General features: G+C 42.0%; 2 protein-coding genes across 2 annotated transcripts in view; both read left to right on the plus strand.

The window, feature by feature from the left end:
• The window catches only part of LOC109093063 (type II inositol 3,4-bisphosphate 4-phosphatase), a 577378-nt gene that overhangs the window by 75716 nt on the left and 478735 nt on the right, over window positions 1-22927 (plus strand). The gene's annotated exons all lie outside the window — the stretch shown is intronic.
• Window positions 6742-20071, plus strand: LOC122146096 (mucin-2-like). Its single transcript, XM_042763470.1, has 6 exons — window positions 6742-7116; window positions 7423-9417; window positions 10897-12768; window positions 14621-15652; window positions 15686-18853; window positions 19091-20071. Exons 1-6 carry the CDS (start codon window positions 6790-6792, stop codon window positions 20069-20071), a joined length of 9375 nt encoding a protein of 3124 aa, XP_042619404.1. The 5' UTR covers window positions 6742-6789.

Raw genomic sequence — 22927 nt, forward strand, 5'->3', positions numbered from 1 at the left:
GAGAGATCCCACAATCCACAACAGCTCCTGCTGAAACAGCCACCACTAGTTGTAGCAGAACTATCTTCCACTAACAGAGACCTTTTAAAATCACACCAAACGGCGGCTCGCAACCTCCACCACTAAATGCAGGCGAGAGATATAAACAACAAGAAACTTCCACAATGACAATCAAACTCCTGCTGAAACACCACCAATTAGTGCAACAGAAACATCGAACAACACAGACAGTCACTATCCAACTAAAAAAACGATTCCTAATTGAAACATCCCCCACTTAGTGCCGAAATAAAAACACCCTGCCAACAAGAGAGACTATCCACAAATACGACTCCTGCTGAAACATCCACCATGATTTTTTAGTAGAAAATATCTAAACAACAACAGAGACCCTTCACAATCACAAACAATTCCGGCTGGAACATCCATTATGGCAGGTACCAGAAAACATCCTACTACAAAAAGAAGCTTCCACAATCACAACCAAACTACAGTTAAAATTCCATCATAAGTGAAGCAGACGAAACAGCTATACCAAACGATAAAGATCAAAACAATCACAAACAAAAATTCTCTGAAACCTTCACCACTAATCGTTAAGTCGGATCAGTTTTCAAACACAGTGCTTTCCACAGTCATGACAAGTCCATCTGAAAACATCCACTATCAGTGTGAGCAGCAAACATCTTCAACCAAGGAGGATTTCACTTTCACGGGACGTCCTGCGTAAAAATTCCACCACTAGTGTAGCAGAAATATCTTCAACAACAGAGACTTTTAAAATACACAACACCGGCGGGTGAAAACTCCACCACTAATGAATGTCCGAAAGATAGTCAAACAACAGAAACTCTTCCCACAATGACAACAACTCTGCTGAAAACACACCCACAATTAGTGCAACATCGAACAACATCGACCAAACCAAACACTTCCAGCTATAACGAAATCCTACTGACAAATCCAACACTAGTGCAGAAAAAAACATGCTGCACAAAAAGACTGTGTTCCACATACTAGTCTGTGTAGTCCCGGCCTTGCTGCGCTTCTCACCGCCTCTCGCGCCGCTCACCAATTAGTTTGGAAGAAAGATCTTCAACAACCGGAGACCGTCACACCACAACAACGGCTCCTGAAACATGCTTCCACCCACCAGTACTATGGCCGAAACATATACAACGCGGGAGACCGATCCCACAGAAAACGTGCGTACAGTCGCGTGGGTTCCTGGCTGAACATCTATTCTACCTGATCTCCAACCATTAGGCGGCAACAAAACCATCTAAAAACAACAGAACACCTCCACCTGTAATAACTGCCTACGGAAACTTCCGCAACTAGGTGCGTTTGGAAACAAACTCGTACAATTAACTAGCGTGCTGTCCTTCGCCAATCCACAAATCCCGGCGAACTACCTTCCCGTCACTCACGTAGAGTGTTAGCAGGAAACAGCGACAAACAACAGAGACTCCACAATCACAAACAAGTTACACGTTGAAACATCCCCACGATCAGTGCTGTAGCGCAGCAACTATCTACACTCCCACACGACGCGACTTCGACAAACGCAATCGCCTGAGACTGCTAGCGGAATACATCCTCAAAAGAACGACTAGTGGTGCGTGCTGTGGCAGCAAAAACAGCGTGCAGCCAATGACGACCTTGGAAATACTTTGCGAATGGAAATATAAAGTCCGGTGATTCCGCTCGAGCAGGAGGAGGTCGTGATGCGGGTGACACGTCGAGAGACATGGAGTGACCCCGCCGCATGGCACCATTGACAGGAGCATGCGGCCGGGCGGGGTCAAACAGGGCGCTACGCGCGTGTCGAGAGGGGAAATTCATAACCCACAGACTGGTGGCACGCCACTAGATGAAGCAGAACGCAATAGGAAGAACCATTCGACAAGGTGAAGTAATCAGAGATCCGGGAGAGTGGCTCAGACGGGGAAAAGAGGGCAGGGGAACGCTGGCTGGGTTGGGGGGGGGACTCGCGTATCACGGCGGGGCAGGAAGGGGGGGTGAGGCCTACCGGAGGGGCCACGGGCTCGACCCTACGAGTCCAGGGATATACGGGGGGGAAGACTGCCACGTGCAGGTGAAAGACCAAAGGCCGTGGGGAGGATGTGCCAAAGAGGCGGAGAGTAGCCACATAGACAGGGAGAGGGACCCAGCTGAGGGAGAGAGTCATGGGAGGTTGCGAAAAACAGCGGGAGGTGCAGACAAGTAGATCGGGAGGGGCGCGGTCAGGACATCTATACATGGCTAGAACCGCCACGCGGGGGCAACCTCGTACAGCGGAGAAGGCGGCACCATGCAGTACGCCCGTAAACGAAGGGGCAGACGATAACTGAGCTGAGGCGGCAAGAGACACGGGCGGGCGCCCGGAGAACAGAGCTGCGGTCGCGCAGGGAAGGCAGACAGGAGAGGCTCCGACAATGTTATGAAAGCAAAAAAGTGGGGGGGAACAATACCGTGGGGATGGCAGATGGGAGACATGGGGGAGACGGTAAGAAGGGGGCGCCCGAGGAACAGAGGAGGGACATTTAACGGGGGAAGGGGCGCAGAAATTTGCTTGAGACAAGCCGGCAGGGACAAAAGGTAACACACAAGGGTGGGTGGTCGTGGGTGGGCATTCGGGGAGTGAGATGCCCTGTGCTGATGCGAGTGTGGCAGTGAGCTGTTGGTGGTGACGGTGACTGGAACAAAAAACAGAACGAGGCGATCCCACAACGCACAACGCCTGCGGCAACATTACACAAAAAACAGAGCCGTGCCCAACCAAGCCAGAACTCGGGCAGACTGAAACATCCACGACGCAGTCCTGCATAGCAGAAAGAGGTGACAACAGAGAGTCCACCGTAGCTCAAGAGTCATAACCAGGCCAGCTGTGGAAACCATCCACTTACGAGGGCAGCAGAAATATCGACAGATAAACAGAGACTGGCCGCAAGTACCACACGGTGTGACTGAAACACCAGCCGCAACTAGTACAAGCAGTCAAACACGTACAGATACAGAGACGTGGCCACAATCACATCCATCGAAACAACTCCCAACGGAAGCAATCCACCACTAGGGCGACAGCACCAGCTGCAACAACAGGAGCACGGCCCCAATCACAACAAATTCCGGCTGAAAATAGCCACCAGCAGGGGAGCAGAACACAGCTACAACAATGGAGACTTCACACAACACGACGCCTGCTGAAACATTCCACTACTGGGGGCACGGCAGAAAAATTCCGACTAGCACAGAGTATCCAACCATCCCACACCATTCCTTGCCGTGAATAAACTCCATCACCACTACAGTGATGTAGGAAACGGCCCTTTCAATAACATGGAGAACTCCCGCATGCACGGACTACGGCTGAACTTACATTCACCACTAGTGCAGCCAGACAAATCTACTACAATAAGAGACTTTCCACACTCACGAACCAAATCCCAGCGGAAATATCCACTATCAGTGAAACACCCACAATTAGTGGCAACACAAACACCTACAACCACAGACCGCTCCACTATACACGACTTCCCTACTCTGAAACATCCACCACTAGTGCAGAAAAAACCATCTATAACAACAGAGGACTTCCACAATCAAAATAACTGTCTGCTGAAACATCCACCATCTAGTGCAGCGAAACATCTTCAACAACAGAGACGTCCACCAATCACACGAAGTCCGGCTGAAATACTTCCACTATCACGTGTATAGCGAGAAACATCTAACAACAATGGAGACTTTCACAAGCATGACTCCTGCTGAAAAAATCCACTATTAGTGTAGCAGAAATATCTTCAGCCAACAGAGATCTTCCACACTCACAACAACTTCTGCTGACACATCCACTGTATTAAGTGTAGCAGAAACATCAACAACCACAGAGACTTTCAACAATTACAACGACTCTTCCTGAAAACATCCACTTAAAGGGTTGTAGCAGAAACATCTACAACAACAGAGACGTGCACAATTACATAACGCATCCTGCTGAAAACCTCCACCACTAATTCAGCAGAAACATTTATCAACAACTGAGACTTCCACAATCACTACTCCTACTGAAACAGTCCACCACTAGTTGAATGCAGAAAACATCAATACACCGAAGAAAACTTCCACAGTCAAAAAAACGAATCCGCTTTTTGGAAAGACAGCCGTCTACCGCAGTGCAGCAGACACTTCTACACCAACAGGGACTCTCTTGGCTCCCAACTTCCAAACAACTTCCCTGTTGAAACATACACCCCTAGTGCAGCAGAAATTATCTTTAACGAACAGAGACGTCAAAACAGTCACAACACCTGGCTGCTGAAACGAGCTTCCACTTACTGTAGTTGTAGCAAATAACATTCTATTAACAACAGAGACGACTACAAATCAACTCTTTCTCCCTGGCCTGTAAACACATCCACTATCGAGCAGCAGAAAATCTTTTTCAACCAACAGAGATGCCACTCTGATAAAAGAAAAAAAAAACAAGCTTATATACAACGTTCACGAAAACATCCCACTCTCAGTCGTGAGCAGGCAACATCTTACAACATGGAAACTACAACAGCCCACTGGACGCCTTTTTCCCTGAAAAAATCCCACCATCGTTGCAATGCAGAATACATCTGCAACCACCGAAACGCCATTCCACACAAGCAAAACAAGTCCGAAGGAAAGAGCCAATACTCAGGGTAGCAGAAACTCTCTACGTCACAAGGAGACTTTCACAATCACGAACGCCTGCTGAAGCCTCCACGTATTAGTGTAGCAGAAAGTATCTTCAACAACAGAGACTGCCACACTCCCCAACACTTCTGCTGAAACAAGATAGGGCGAGCACGCGACTTTTAGATGAAGCAGAAACATATACAACTGACACGAGACTCTTTCCACAATTACAAACAACTCCTGCGGAAACATCCACCACTAATGCAGCAGAAATATCTACAACAAAAGAGACTTCCACAAATCAATCGCAGGCTACTCCTGCTGCAACAACATCCACCAGCTATTGAGGCCAGAAACTCTCTACAACAAACAGGGACTTCCAGAATTCCAACAATTCCTGTTGAAACATACACCACTAGTGCAGCAGAAACATCTCTTCTCAACAACAGAGACTTACCACAACAACGACTCCTGCTGAACTCATCCACTACTAGTGCAGCAGCGAAATCTACTACACAGATATCCACCATCACAACAATTCCTGCTGAAACAGTCCACCATACGTGCTGCAGAAACGTCTTCAACAACAGAGACTTCCACAATCACAACAATTCCTGCTGAAAACCTTTACTATCAGTGTATAACAGAAACTTTCTACAACAACAGAAGAGTTCCACAATCACAACACAATTCGGCGCCAGCCTTGAAAGCGGGGGCATCCAAGATCAGTGCAGCAGCAGAAATATCGACAACAGAGACTTCAACAATCACCAATAATTCCAGCTGAAACATCCACTACGTAGTGCAGCAGAAACATCTAGAACGAACAGAGACTTCCACAATAATAACAAATGCTGAAAAACCCACCACTAGTGCAGCAGAAACATCCTACAACAACAGAGACTTCCATAATCACTACTCCTGCTGAAATATCTACTATCAGTGAAGCAGAAACATCTACGAACAAAAGAGACTTCCACAATCACCACTCCGCTGAAATATCCACTATCCCGTGTAGCAGAAACATCTACAACAACACAGACTTCAACTATCAAGGCAACTACACCTGAAATATCCACCCCTAGTGAAGCAGAAATATCTACTACAAACGGAGACATCCACAAATCATGACTCCGGCTGAAACATCCTCCGTTAGTGTAGCAGAAATATCTTCAACAACAGAGACTTCCACAATCCCAACATTACCTGCTGAAACACCCACAACTAGTGCAGCAGAAACATCTTCTACAACAGAGAATTCCACAATAAAGACTCCTGCTGAAACATTCACCACTAATGCAGCAGAAACATCTACAACAACAGAGATTTCCACACTCACTACTCCTGCTGAAACATCCCACTACTAGTGCAGCAGAAACTTCTACAACAACAGAGACTTCCAGAATCCAAACAATACTGTTGAAACATCCACCAGTAAATGCAGCAGAAACATCTTTAACAACAGAGACTTCCACAATCCCAACAATTCCTGCTGAAACCCCCACCACTAGTGCAAAAGAAACATCTACTACAACAGAGACTTCCACAACAACGACTCCTGCTGAAACATCCACTACTAGTATAGCAGAAAAATCTCCTACACAGATATCCACCATCACATCAATTCCTGATGAAACATCCACCACTAGTGAATGCAGAAACATCTTCAACAACAGAGACTTCCACAATCACAAAAATTCCTGGCTGAAAACATTCCACCACTAGTGAGGCAGAAACGTCTTCAACAGAGACTTCCACAATCACAACAATTCCTGCTGAAACCTTTACTATCAGTGTAACAGAAACATCTACAACAACAGAGAGTTCCACAATCACAACAATTCCAGCTGAAACATCCTCTACTAGTGCAGCAGAAACATCTACAAGAACAGGGACTTCCACAATGATGACTGCTGAAGAAACATCCAGCACTAGTGCAACAGAAACATCTACAACAACAGAGATCTCCACAATCACGACTCCTGCTGTAACATCCAACACTAGTTCAGCAGAAACATCTACAACAACAGAGACTTCCACAATCAAGACTCCGCTGAAACAGAAACATCCACTACTAGTGCAGCAGAAACAATTACAACAACAGAGACTTCCACAATAATGACAAATGCTGAAACATCCACCACTAGTGCAGCAGAAACATCTACAACAACAGAGACTTCCACAATAATGACAATTGCTGAAACATTAACCACTAGTGCATCAGAAACATCTACAACAACAGAGACTTCCACAGTCACTACTTCTGCTGAAATATCTACTATCAGTGAAACAGAAACATCTACAACAAAAGAGTTTTCAACAATAACGATTCCTGCTGAAACACCCACCACTAGTGTAGCAGAAATATTTTCAACAACAGAGACTTCAACATTCACAACACCTCCGGGTGAAACATCCACTATTAGTGTAGCAGAAACATCTATAACAAACTAAGAGACTACTACAATCACACCTTCTCCTGCTAAAACATCCACAACTAGTGTAGCAGAAATATTTTCAACAACAGAGACTTTCCCAATCACAACAATTCCTGCTGAAACCTCTACTATCAGTGTTGCAGAAACATCTACAACAATGGAGACTTCCACAATCACGACTCCTGCTGAAACATCCACTATTAGTGTAGCAGAAATATCTTCAACAACAGAGATTTCCACAATCACTATTCCTGCTGAAACATCCACCTCTAATGCAGCAGAAACATTTACAACAACAGAGACTTCCACAATCACTGCTCCTGCTGAAACATCCACGACTAGTGGAGCAGAAACATCTACAACAACAGAGACTTCTACAATCACCACTCCTGATGAAACATCCACCACTAGTTTATCAGAAACATCTACATCAACAGAGACTTACACAATCACAGCTCCTGCTGAAACATTTAAAACAACAGAGACTTCCACAACCATGACTCCTACTGAAACATCCACCACTAGTGAGGCAGAAACATCTACAACAATAGAGACTTCCACAATCATGACTCCTGATGAAATATACACCACTAGTGTAGCAGAAACATCTAAATCAACAGAGACTTCCACAATCATGACTACTGATGAAGCATCCACCACTAGTGCACCAGAAACATCTGCAACATCAGAGACTTCCATAATCATGACTCATGATGAAACATCAACCATTAGTGCACCAGAAACATCTACAATGTCAGAGACTTCCACAATCACGACACCTCATGAAACATCCAGCACTAGTGCACCAGAAACATTTACAACAACAGAGACTTCCACAATCATGATTCCTGATGAAACATCCACTACTAGTTTAGCAGAACCATCTATAACAACAGAGACTTCCAAAATCACAACTCCTCATGAAACAACCACCACTAGTGCACCAGAAACATCTACAACAACAGAGACTTCCACAATCATGACTCCTGCTGAAACATCCACCACTAGTGCACCAGAAACATCTACAACAACAGAGACTTCCACAATCACGACTCCTACTGAAACATCAATTACTAGTACACCAGAAACATCTACATCAACAGAGACTTCCACAGTCACGACTCCTCCTGAAACATCCACCACTAGTTTAGCAGAAACATCTACAAAAAAACAGACTTTCACAATCACAACACCTGATGAAATATCCACCACTAGTTTAGCAGAAACATCTACAACAACAGAGACTTCCACAATCACCACTCCTGATGAAACATCCACCACTAGTTTATCAGAAACATCTACATCAACAGAGACTTACACAATCACAGCTCCTGCTGAAACATTTACAACAACAGAGACTTCCACAACCATGACTCCTGCTGAAACATCCACCACTAGTGAGGCAGAAACATCTACAACAATAGAGACTTCCACAATCATGACTCCTGATGAAATATACACCACTAGTGTAGCAGAAACATCTAAATCAACAGAGATTTCCAAAATCATGACTACTGATGCAGCATCCACCACTAGTGCACCAGAAACATCTGCAACATCAGAGACTTCCATAATCATGACTCCTGATGAAACATCAACCACTAGTGCACCAGAAACATCTACAATGTCAGAGACTTCCACAATCACGACACCTCATGAAACATCCAGCACTAGTGCACCAGAAACATCTACAACAACAGAGACTTCAACAAAGACGACTCCTGATGAAACATTTACAACAAAAGAGACTTCCACAATCATGACTCCTGCTGAAGCATCAACCACTATTGCAGCAGAACCATCAACAACAAAAGAGACTTCCACAATCATGACTCCAGATAAAACATCCACCACTATTGCAATAGAAATTTCTACAACATCAGAGACTTCCACAATCATGACTCCTGATGAAACACCCACCACTAGTGGACCAGAAACATCTAGAACAACAGAGACTTCCACAATCACGACTCCTGCTGAAACATCCATTACTAGTACACCGGAAACATCTACAACAACAGAGACTTCCACAATCACAACTCCTGATGAAATATCTACATCTAGTTTAGCAGAAACACCTACAAAAACAGAGACTTCCACAATCACAACTCCTGATGAAACAACCACCACTAGTGCAGCAGAAACATCTACAACAAAACATACTTCAACAATCATGACTCCTGCTGAAGCATCCACCATTATTTCAGCAGAACCATCAACAACAACAGAGACTTCCACAATCATGACTCCAGATAAAACATCCACCACTAATGCAATAGAAACATCTACAACATCAGAGACTTCCACAATCATGACTCCTGCGGAAACATCTACAACAACAGAGACTTCTACAATCACAACTCCTGATGAAACATCCACCACTAGTGCACCAGAAACATCTACAACAACAGAGACTTCCACAATCATGATTCCTGACAAAACATATACCACTAGTTTAGCAGAAACACCTACAACAACAGAGACTTCCACAATCACAACTCCTGATGAAACATCCACCACTAGTGCAGCAGAAACTAGTACAACAACAGAGACTTCAACAATCATGACTCCTGCTGAAGCATCTACCACTATTGCAGCAGAACCATCAACAACAAAAGAGACTTCCATAATCATGACTCCAGATAAAACATCCACCACTAGTGCAATAGAAACATCTACAACATCAGAGAATTCCACAATCATGACTCCTGTTGAAACATCCACCACTAGTGCACCAGAAACATCTATAACAACTGAGATTTCCACAATCACATTTCCTGCTGAAACATCCATCACTAGTACACCGGAAACATCTATATCAACAGAGACGTCCACAATCACGACTCCTGCGGAAACATCTACAACAACAGAGGCTTCTACAATCATAACTCCTGATGAAACATCCACCACTAGTGCAATAGAAATATCTACAAAGTCAGAGACTTGCACAATCATGATTTCTGATGAAACATCCACCACTAGTGCAGCAGAAACACCTACAACAACAGAGACTTCCACAATCAAAACTCCTGATGAATCATCCACCACTAGTGCACCAGAAACATCTACAACATCAGAGACTTCCACAATCATGACTCCTGCTGAAGCATCCACCACTATTGCAGCAGAACCATCAACAACAACAGAGACTTCCACAATCATGACTCCAGATAAAACATCCACTACTAGTTTAGCAGAACCATCTATAACAACAGAGACTTCCACAATCACAATTCCAGATGAAACATCCACCACTATTGCAGCAGAACCATCAACAACAGAGACTTCCACAATCATGACTGATGCTGAAGCATCAACCACTATTGCAGCAGAACCATCAACAACAACAGAGACTTCCACAATCATGACTCCAGATAAAACATCCACCACTAGTGCAATAGAAACATCTACAACATCAGAGACTTCCACAATCACGACTCCTGCTGAAACATCTACATCAACAGAGACTTCCAAAATCATGACTCCTGCTGAAACATCCATCAGTAGTTTAGTAGAAACATCTACAACATCAGAGACTTCCACAATCACCACTCCTGATGAAACATCCACCACTAGTTTATCAGAAACATCTACATCAACAGAGACTTACACAATCACAACTCCTGCTGAAACATTTACAACGACAGAGACTTCCACAACCATGACTCCTGCTGAAACATCCACCACTAGTGAGGCAGAAACATCTAAATCAACAGAGACTTCCACAAACATGACTACTGATGAAGCATCCACCACTAGTGCAATAGAAACATCTGCAACATCAGAGACTTCCACAATCATGACTCCTGATGAAACATCAACCACTAGTGCACCAGAAACATCTACAATGTCAGAGACTTCCACAATCACGACACCTCATGAAACATCCACCACAAGTGAAGCAGAAACATCTACACCAACAGAGAGATCCACAATCACAACAGCTCCTGCTGAAACATCCACCACTAGTGTAGCAGAAATATCTTCACCAACAGAGACTTTTACAATCACAACAACTGCGGCTGAAACATCCACCACTAATGCAGCCGAAAGATATTCAACAACAGAAACTTCCACAATGACAACAACTCCTGCTGAAACACCCACAATTAGTGCAACAGAAACATCTACAACAACAGACACTTCCACTATAACGACTCCTACTGAAACATCCACCACTAGTGCAGAAAAAACAGATGCAACAACAGAGACTTCCACAATAATGACTCCAGCTGAAACATCCACCATTAGTTTAGTAGAAATATCTTCAGCAACAGAGACTTCCACACTCACAACAACTTCTGCTGAAACATCCACCACCAGTGCTGCAGAAACATCTCCAACAACAGAGACTACCACAATCACATTTCCTGCTGAAACATCCACCATTAGTTTAGCAGAAATATCTTCAACAACAGAGATTTCCACAATCAAAACAACTGTGGCTGAAACATCCACTATTATTGTATTAGAAACATCAACAACAAAAGACACTTCCACAATCACTACTCCCTCTAAAAGATCCACCACTAGTGCAGCAGAAATATCTTCAACAACAGAGATTTCCACAATCACAACAATTCCTGCTGAAACATCCACTATCAGTGTACCAGAAACATCTACTACAAAAGAGACTTCTACAATCACAACAACTACAGCTAAAATATCCATCACAAGTGAAGCAGAAACATCTATACCAACAAAGAGATCAACAATCACAACAACTCCTGCTGAAACATCCACCACTAATGTAGTAGGATCATCTTCAACAACAGTGACTTCCACAGTCATGACAAGTCGAGCTGAAACATCCACTATCAGTGTAGCAGAAACATCTTCAACAAAGGAGACTTCCACTTTCACAACTCCTGCTGAAACATCCTCCACTAGTGCACCAGAAACATCTACTACAAAAGAGACTTCCACAATCAGAACTACAGCTGAAATATCCACCATAAGTGAAGCAGAAACATCTACACCAACAGAGAGATCCACAATCACAACAGCTCCTGCTGAAACATCCACCACTAGTGTAGCAGAAATATCTTCACCAACAGAGACTTTTACAATCACAACAACTGCGGCTGAAACATCCACCACTAATGCAGTCGAAAGATATTCAACAACAGACACTTCCACTGTAATGACTCCTACTGAAACATCCTCAACTAGTACAGAAAAAACATCTACAATAACAGAGGCTTCCACAATCACAACTCCTGCTGAAACATCCACTATTAGTGCAACAGAAACATCTACAACAACAGACACTTCCACTGTAATGACTCCTACTGAAAAATCCACCACTAGTGCAGAAAAAACATCTACAATAACAGAGGCTTCCACAATCACAACAACTTCTCCTGAAACATCCACCACCAGTGCTGCAGAAACATATACAACGAGGGAGACTTCCACAAAAATAACAACTCCTGCTGAAACACCCACCATTAGTGCAACAGAAACATCTACAACAACAGACACTTCCACTGTAATGACTCCTACTGAAACATCCTCAACTAGTACAGAAAAAACATCTACAATAACAGAGGCTTCCACAATCACAACTCCTGCTGAAACATCCACTATTAGTTTAGCAGAAACATCTACAACAACAGAGACATCCGCAATCACAGCAACTCCTGCTGAAACATCCACTGCTAGTGCAGCAGAAACATCTTCAATAACAGAGACTTCCACAATTACTATTCCTGCTGAAACATCCACCACTAGTGAAGCAGATATATCTAAAACAACAGAGACTTCCACAATCACAACAATTTCCGCTGAAACATCCACTATCAGTGCTGCAGAAACATCTACAACCACAGAGACTTCTACAATCACAACTGCTTCTGAAACATCCACTACTAGTGTAGCAGAAACATCTGCAACAATGGAGCCTGTATATGAAGTGAATATAAAGCTGGAGTTCCGCTCTAAAGATTCATTCATAGAAGACCTCAATGATAGACAGTCTCCTGCTTTCAAAAACAGGGCTACGCTCGTTCAGGATATTGTGAGTTCAAACCCACATACTGTATTCACTATATAATCATTCAAATTATAAACAGCAATTACATTTAATTAATCATATATACTTTATATTTCTCATAGTTTTAAAAGAGTTCATTGTAACTGTCTGTATTTTTTTTTACAGCTTACACTTCTTTTCAAGAAGTTTGATTCCTTCCTTAGGGTCACTGTACTACTATTCAGGTAAATACTGAATACTTCAATTCTGATCATTTTAAATACAATGCCTGTGTGTATTATTTCAAATCTGAGAGATAACAAATACATGTGATTGACCCATTCATTAGTTATATGATAGTATTTCTAAAAAATGTATTTCAGAAAGGGATCGGTCATTACCACATCAGAACTCGCTTTCAACTCTACACAGAATGTCCCATCAGAACTCCAAATTGCAGAAAAATTACTGAGTGACAATAAAACTTTCTATGCCCTGAACATAACTTCTTTCTCAGTTAATAATACAGGTATGTCTGACAATGTATTAAAAGCAAAATGTTTGAAAAACCTTGTATTGTGCATATGTGAGACAGTTGTTTAGACTGTAATAATGGTCAGATTAGACATGACTTTACATAAACTTTGATTTTTCATAAATATTCTTATAAAAGCCTGCAGACAAAATGTACACACAATTGTTTTCATTTGTCATTACTTTTGTGAGTGCCTTTTAAATTGATAAGTCTTTTTTTTATGAACCAAAAACAGAATATCTATCAACAACCACAACTCCTGCGGCAACATCTACAACAAAAACAGAGCAGTCCACAATCATAACAACTACAACTGAAACATCCACTACTAGTGCAGCAGAAATATCTACAACAGAGACTTCCATAGTCATAACAACTCCAGCTGAAACATCCACTACTAGTGCAGCAGAAATATCTACAGAAACAGACACTTCCTCAATTACAACAACTGTGACTGAAACAGTTATTAAAATTGTACAGCAGAAACATCTACAACAGAGACTTCGACAATCATAACAACTCCACCTGAAACATCCAGCACTAGTGCTACAGCAACATCTTCAACAACAGAGACTTCCACAATCACAACAATTCCTGCTGAAATAACCACAATCAGTGTAGCAGAAACATCTACAACAATGGAGACTTCCACAACAATGACTCCTGCTGAAACATCCACTACTAGTGCAGCAGAAAAATCTACTACACAGATATCCACCATCACAACAATTCCTGCCGAAACATCCACCACTAGTGATGTAGAAACGTCTTCAACAATGGAGACTCCCACATTCACGACTATTGCTGAAACATCCACCACTAGTGCACCAGAAACATCTACTACAAAAGAGACTTCCACAATCACAACAAATCCAGCTGAAATATCCACTATCAGTGAAACACCCACAATTAGTGCAACACAAACACCTACAACAACAGACACTTCCACTATAACGACTCCTACTGAAACATCCACCACTAGTGCAGAAAAAAACATCTATAACAACAGAGACTTCCACAATCAAAATAATTTCTGCTGAAACATCCACCACTAGTGCAGCAGAAACATCTTCAACAACAGAGACGTCCACAATCACAAGAATTCCTGCTGAAATATCCACTATCAGTGTAGCAGAAACATCTACAACAATGGAGACTTTCACAATCACGACTACTGCTGAAAAATCCACTATTAGTGTAGCAGAAATATCTACAACAACAGAGACTTCCACAATCACTACTCCTGCTGAAACATCCACCACTAGTGAAGCAGAAACTTCTACAACAACAGGGACTTCCAGAATTCCAACAATTCCTGTTGAAACATACACCACTAGTGCCACAGACACATATTTAACAACAGAGACTTCCACACTCACAACAACTTCTCCTGAAACATCCACTTTAAGTGTAGCAGAAACATATACAACAACAGAGACTTTCACAATTACAAAGACTCCTGCTGAAACATCCACCACTAATGCAGCAGAAACATCTACAACAACAGAGACTTCCACAATCACTACTCCTACTGAAACATCCAACACTAGTGAAGCAGAAACATCAACTACCAAAGAGACTTCCACAGTCACGAATCCTGATGAAACATCCACCACTAGTGTCACAGAAATATTTTCAACAACAGAGATTCCCACAATCATAACAACTCCAGCTAAAACATCCACTATCAGTGTAGCAGAAACATCTACAACAATGGAGACTTTCACATCCACGACTCCTCCTGAAACATCCACCACTAGTGCAGCAGAAACATCTACAACAACAAAGACTTCCACAATCACAACAATTCCTGCTGAAACATCCACCACTAGTGCAGCAGAAACATCTTCTACAACAGAAACTTCCACAATCACAACAATTCCTACTGAAATATCCACTATCAATGTAGCAGAAACATCTACAACAATGGAGACTTTCACAATCACGACTCCTGCTGAAACATCCACTATTAGTGTAGCAGAAATATCTTCAACAACAGAGACTTCCACACTCACAACAACTTCTGCTGAAACATCCACTTTTAGTGTAGCAGAAACATATACAACAACAGAGACTTTCACACTTACAACAACTCCTGCTGAAACATCCACCACTAAAGCAGCAGAAATATCTACAACAACAGAGACTTTCACAATCACTACTCCTGCTGAAACATCCACCACTATTGAAGCAGAAACTTCTACAACAACAGGGACTTCCAGAATTCCAACAATTCCTGTTGAAACATACACCACTAGTGCAGCAGACACATATTTAACAACAAAGACTTCCACAATCCCAACAATACCTGCTGAAACATCCACCAGTAGTGCAGCAGAAATATCTTTAACAACAGAGACTTCCACAATCCCAACAATTCCTGCTGAAACACCCACCACTAGTGCAACAGAAACATCTACTACAACAGAGAATTCCACAATCACAACAATTCCTGCTGAAACCTCTACTATCAGTGTAGCAGAAACATCTACAAAAATGACTTCCACAATCACGACTCCTGCTGAAACATCCACTATTATTGTAGCAGAAATATCTTCAACAACAGAGACTTCCACACTAACAACAACTGCAGCTGAAACATCCACTTTTAGTGTTTCAGAAACATCTACAACAACAGAGACTTTCACAGTCACTACTCCTGCTGAAACATCCACCACTAGTGGAGCAGAAACATCTACTACCAAAGAGATTTCTACAGACATGAATCCTGCTGAAACATCCACTACTAGTGCAGCAGAAACTTCTACAACAACAGAGACTTCCAGAATCCCAACAATTCCTGCTGAAACACCCACCACTAGTGCAAAAGAAACATCTACTACAACAGAGACTTCCACAACAACGACTCCTGCTGAAACATCCACTACTAGTATAGCAGAAAAATCTACTAAAGAGATATCCACCATCACATCAATTCCTGATGAAACATCCACCACTAGTGCAGCAGAAACATCTTTAACAACAGAGACTTCCACAATCCCAACAATTCCTGCTGAAACACCCACCACTAGTGCAAAAGAAACATCTCCTACAACAGAGACTTCCACAACAACGACTCCTCCTGAAACATCCACTACTAGTATAGCAGAAAAATCTACTAAACAGATATCCACCATCACATCATTTCCTGATGAAACATCCACCACTAGTGATGCAGAAACGTCTTCAACAACAGAGACTTCCACAATTACAAAAATTCCTGCTGAAACATCCACCACTAGTGCAGCAGAAACATCTTCAACAACAGAGACTTCCACAATCACAACAATTCCTACTGAAATATCCACTATCAGTGTAGCAGTAACATCTACAACAATGGAGACTTTCACAATCACGACTCCTGCTGAAACATCCACTATTAGTGTAGCTGAAATATCTTCAACAACAGAGACTTCCACACTCACAACAACTTCTGCGGAAACATCCACTTTTAGTGTAGCAGAAACATATACAACAACAGAGACTTTCACAATCACTACTCCTGCTGAAACATCCACCACTAGTGAAGCAGAAACATCTACTACCAAAGAGACTTCCACAGTCACGAATCCTGCTGAAACATCCGCTACTAGTGCAGCAGAAACTTCTACAACAACAGAGACTAATACAATCACATCGTCTCCTCCTAAAACATCCACCACTAGTGTAGCAGAAATATTTTCAACAACAGAGATTCCCACAATCATAACAACTCCAGCTAAAACATCCACTATCAGTGTAGCAGAAACATCTACAAAAACAGAGACTTCCACAACCACTACTCCTGCTAAAACATCCACCACTAGTGAAGCAGAAACTTCTACAACAACAGGGACTTCCAGAATTCCAACAATTCCTTTTGAAACATACACCACTAGTGCAGCAGACACATATTTAACAACAGAGACTTCCACAATCCCAGCAATACCTGCTGAAACATCCACCAGTAGTGCAGCAGAAATATCTTTAACAACAGAGACTTCAACATTCATAACACCTGCGGCTGAAACATCCACTACTAGTGTAGCAGAAACATCTATAACAACAGAGACTACTACAATCACATCGTCTCCTCCTGAAGCATCCACCACTAGTGTAGCAGAAATATTTTCAACAACAGAGATTCCCACAATCATAACAACTCCAGCTAAAACATCCACTATGAGTGTAGCAGAAACATCTACAACAATGGAGACTCCCACATCCACGACTCCGGATGAAACATCCACCACTAGTGCAGCAGAAAAATCTACAACAACAGAGACTTCCACAATCACAACTATTCCTGCTGAAACATCCACCACTAGTGCAGCAGAAACATCTTCAACAACAGAGACTTCCACAATCACAACAATTCCTACTGAAATATCCACTATCAGTGTAGCAGAAACATCTACAACAATGGAGACTTTCACAATCACGACTCCTGCTGAAACATCCACTATTAGTGTAGCAGAAATATCTTCAACAACAGAGACTTCCAAACTCACAACAACTTCTGCTGAAACATCCACTTTTAGTGTAGCAGAAACATATACAACAACAGAGACTTTCACAATTACAACAACTCCTGCTGAAACATCCACCACTAATGCAACAGAAACATCTACAAAAACAGAGACTTCCACAAGCACTACTCCTGCTAAAACATCCACCAGTAGTGAAGCAGAAACTTCTACAACAACAGGGACTTCCAGAATTCCAACAATTCCTGTTGAAACATACACCACTAGTGCAGCAGACACATATTTAACAACAGAGACTTCCACAATCCCAGCAATACCTGCTGAAACATCCACCAGTAGTGCAGCAAAAATATCTTTAACAACAGAGACTTCCACAATCCCAACAATTCCTGCTGAAACACCCAGCACTAGTGCAACAGAAACATCTACTATAACAGAGACTTCCACAATCACAACAATTCCTGCTGAAACCTCTACTATCAGTGTAGCAGAAACATCTACAACAATGGAGACTTCCACAACCACGACTACTGCTGAAACATCCACTATTATTGTAGCAGAAATATCTTCAACAACAGAGACTTCCACACTCACAACAACTGCAGCTGAAACATCCACTTTTAGTGTTGCAGAAACATCTACAACAACAGAGACTTTCACAATCACTACTCCTGCTGAAACATCCATCACTAGTGGAGCTGAAACATCTACTACCAAAGAGATTTCTACAGACATGAATCCTGCTGAAACATCCACTACTAGTGCAGCAGCAGAAACTTCTACAACAACAGGGACTTCCAGAATCCCAAACAATTCCTGTTGAAACATCCACCAGTAGTGCAGCAGAAACATCTTTAACAACAGAGACTTCCACAATCCCAACAATTCCTGCTGAAACACCAATCACTAGTGCAAAAGAAACATCTACTACAACAGAGACTTCAACAAACAACGACTCCTGCTGAAACATCCACTACTAGTATAGCAGAAAAAATCTACTAAACAGATATCCACCATCACATCATTTCCTGATGAAACATCCACCACTAGTGATGCAGAAACGTCTTCAACAACAGAGACTTCCACAATTACAAAAATTCCTGCTGAAACATCCACCACTAGTGCTGCAGAAACGTCTTCAACAGAGACTTCCACGATCACAACAATTCCTGCTGAAACCTTTACTATCAGTGTAACAGAAACATCTACAACAACAGAGAGTTCCACAATCACAACAATTCCAGCTGAAACATCCTCTACTAGTGCAGCAGAAACATCTACGAGATCAGAGACTTCCACAATGATGACTGCTGAAGAAACATCCAGCACTATTGCAACAGAAATACCTACAACAACAGAGACTTCCACAATAATGACAATTGCTGAAACATTAACCACTAGTGCATCAGAAACATCTACAACAACAGAGACTTCCACAATCACTACATCTGCTGAAATATCTACTGTCAGTGAAACAGAAACATCTACAACAAAAGAGTCTTCAACAATAACGATTCCTGCTGAAACACCCACCACTAGTGTAGCAGAAATATTTTCAACAACAGAGACTTCTATATTCACAACACCTCCGGCTGAAACATCCACTATTAGTGTAGCAGAAACGTCTATAACAACAGAGACTATTACAATCACATTTTCTCCTGCTGAAACATCCACAACTAGTGTAGCAGAAATATTTTCAACAACAGAGACTTTCCCAATCACAACAATTCCTGCTGAAACCTCTACTATCAGTGTTGCAGAAACATCTACAACAATGGAGACTTCCACAATCACGACTCCTGCTGAAACATCCACTATCAGTGTAGCAGAAATATCTTCAACAACAGAGACTTCCACAATCACTATACCTGCTGAAACAACCACCTCTAATGCAGCACAGAAACTTATACAACAACTGGGACTTCCAGAATCCCAACAATTCCTGTTGAAACATACACCACTAGTGCCACAGACACATATTTAACAACAGAGACTTCCAAAATCCCAACAATAACTGCTGAAACATCCACCAGTAGTGCAGCAGAAACATCTTTAACAACAGAGACTTACACAATCCCAACAATTCCTGCTGAAACACCCACCACTAGTGCAGAAACATCTACAACAATGGAGACTTCCACAATCACGACTCCTGCTGAAACATCCACTATTAGTGTAGCAGAAATATCTTCAACAACAGAGACTTCTACACTCACAACAACTGCAGCTGAAACATCCACTTTTAGTGTTGCAGAAACATCTTCAACAACAGAGACTTCCACACTCACAACAACTGCTGAAACATCCATCACTAGTGGAGCTGAAACATCTACTACCAAAGAGATTTCTACAGACATGAATCCTGCTGAAACATCCACTACTAGTGCAGCAGAAACTTCTACAACAACAGAGACTTCCAGAATCCCAACAATTCCTGTTGAAACATCCACCAGTAGTGCAGCAGAAACATCTTTAACAACAGAGACTTCCACAATCCCAACAATTCCTGCTGAAACACCAATCACTAGTGCAAAAGAAACATCTACTACAACAGAGACTTCAACAACAACGACTCCTGCTGAAACATCCACTACTAGTATAGCAGAAAAATCTACTACACAGATATCCACCATCACATCAATTCCTGATGAAACATCCACCACTAGTGATGCAGAAACGTCTTCAACAACAGAGACTTCCACAATTACAAAAATTCCTGCTGAAACATCCACCACTAGTGCTGCAGAAACATCTTCAACAGAGACTTCCACGATCACAACAATTCCTGCTGGAACCCTTTACTATCAGTGTAACAGAAACATCTACAACAACAGAGAGTTCCACAATCACAACAATTCCAGCTGAAACATCATCTACTAGTGCAGCAGAAACATCTACGAGAACAGAGACTTCCACAATGATGACTGCTGAAGAAACATCCAGCACTATTGCAACAGAAATACCTACAACAACAGAGACTTCCACAATAATGACAATTGCTGAAACATTAACCACTAGTGCATCAGAAACATCTACAACAACAGAGACTTCCACAATAACTACTTCTGCTGAAATATCTACTGTCAGTGAAACAGAAACATCTACAACAAAAGAGTCTTCAACAATAACGATTCCTGCTGAAACACCCACCACTAGTGTAGCAGAAGCTATTTTCAACAACAGAGACTTCTATATTCACAACACACCTCCGGCTGAAACATCCACTATTAGTGTAGCAGAAACGTCTATAACAACAGAGACTATTACAATCACATTTTCTCCTGCTGAAACATCCACAACTAGTGTAGCAGAAATATTTCAACAACAGAGACTTTCCCAATCACAACAATTCCTGCTGAAACCTCTACTATCAGTGTTGCAGAAACATCTACAACAATGGAGACTTCCACAATCACGACTCCTGCTGAAACATCCACTATCAGTGTAGCAGAAATATCTTCAACAACAGAGACTTCCACAATCACTATACCTGCTGAAACAACCACCTCTAATGCAGCAGAAACTTATACAACAACTGGGACTTCCAGAATCCCAACAATTCCTGTTGAAACATACACCACTAGTGCCACAGACACATATTTAACAACAGAGACTTCCAAAATCCCAACAATAACTGCTGAAACATCCACCAGTAGTGCAGCAGAAACATCTTTAACAACAGAGACTTACACAATCCCCAACAATTCCTGCTGAAACACCCACCACTAGTGCAGTAGAAACATCTACAACAATGGAGACTTCCACAATCACGACTCCTGCTGAAACATCCACTATTAGTGTAGCAGAAATATCTTCAACAACAGAGACTTCCACAATCACTATTCCTGCTGAAAAATCCACCTCTAATGCAGCAGAAACATTTACAACAACAGAGACTTCCACAATCACTACTCCTGCTGAAACATCCACCACTAGTGGAGCAGAAACATCTACTAACAAAGAGATTTCTACAGTCATGAATCCTGCTGAAACCTCCATTACTAGTGTGCAGCAGAAAACTTCTACCACAACAGGGACTTCCAGAATCCCAACAATTCCTGTTGAAACATACACCACTAGTGCCACAGACACATATTTAACAACAGAGACTTCCACAATCCCAACAATACCTGCTGAAACATCCACCAGTAGTGCAGCAGAAACATATTTAACAACAGAGACTTACACAATCCCAACAATTCCTGCTGAAACACCCACCACTAGTGCAAAAGAAACATCTACTACAACAGAGACTTCCACAACAACGACTCCTGCTGAAACATCCACTACTAGTGCAGCAGAAAAATCTACTACACAAATATCCACCATCACAACAATTCCTGCTGAAACATCCACCACTAGTGCTGCAGAAACGTCTTCAACAACAGAGACTTCCACAATCACAACAATTCCTGCTGAAACCTTTACTATCAGTGTAACAGAAACATCTACAACAGAGACTTCAACAATCACAATAATTCCAGCTGAAACATCCACTACTAGTGCAGCAGAAACATCTAGAACAACAGAGACTTCCACAATAATGACAAATGCTGAAAAATCCACCACTAGTACAGCAGAAACATCTACAACATCAGAGACTTCCATAATCACTACTCCTGCTGAAATATCTACTATCAGTGAAGCAGAAACATCTACAACAAAAGAGACTTCCACAATCACCATTCCTGCTGAAATATCCACTATCCGTGTAGCAGAAATATCTACAACAACAGAGACTTCAACTATCAAATCAACTACACCTGAAATATCCACCCCTAGTGAAGCAGAAATATCTACTACAAAAGAGACATCCACAATCATGACTCCTGCTGAAACA

Source organism: Cyprinus carpio, chromosome A1, assembly GCF_018340385.1.
Source record: "Cyprinus carpio isolate SPL01 chromosome A1, ASM1834038v1, whole genome shotgun sequence".
NCBI classification, from domain to species: Eukaryota; Metazoa; Chordata; class Actinopteri; order Cypriniformes; family Cyprinidae; genus Cyprinus; species Cyprinus carpio.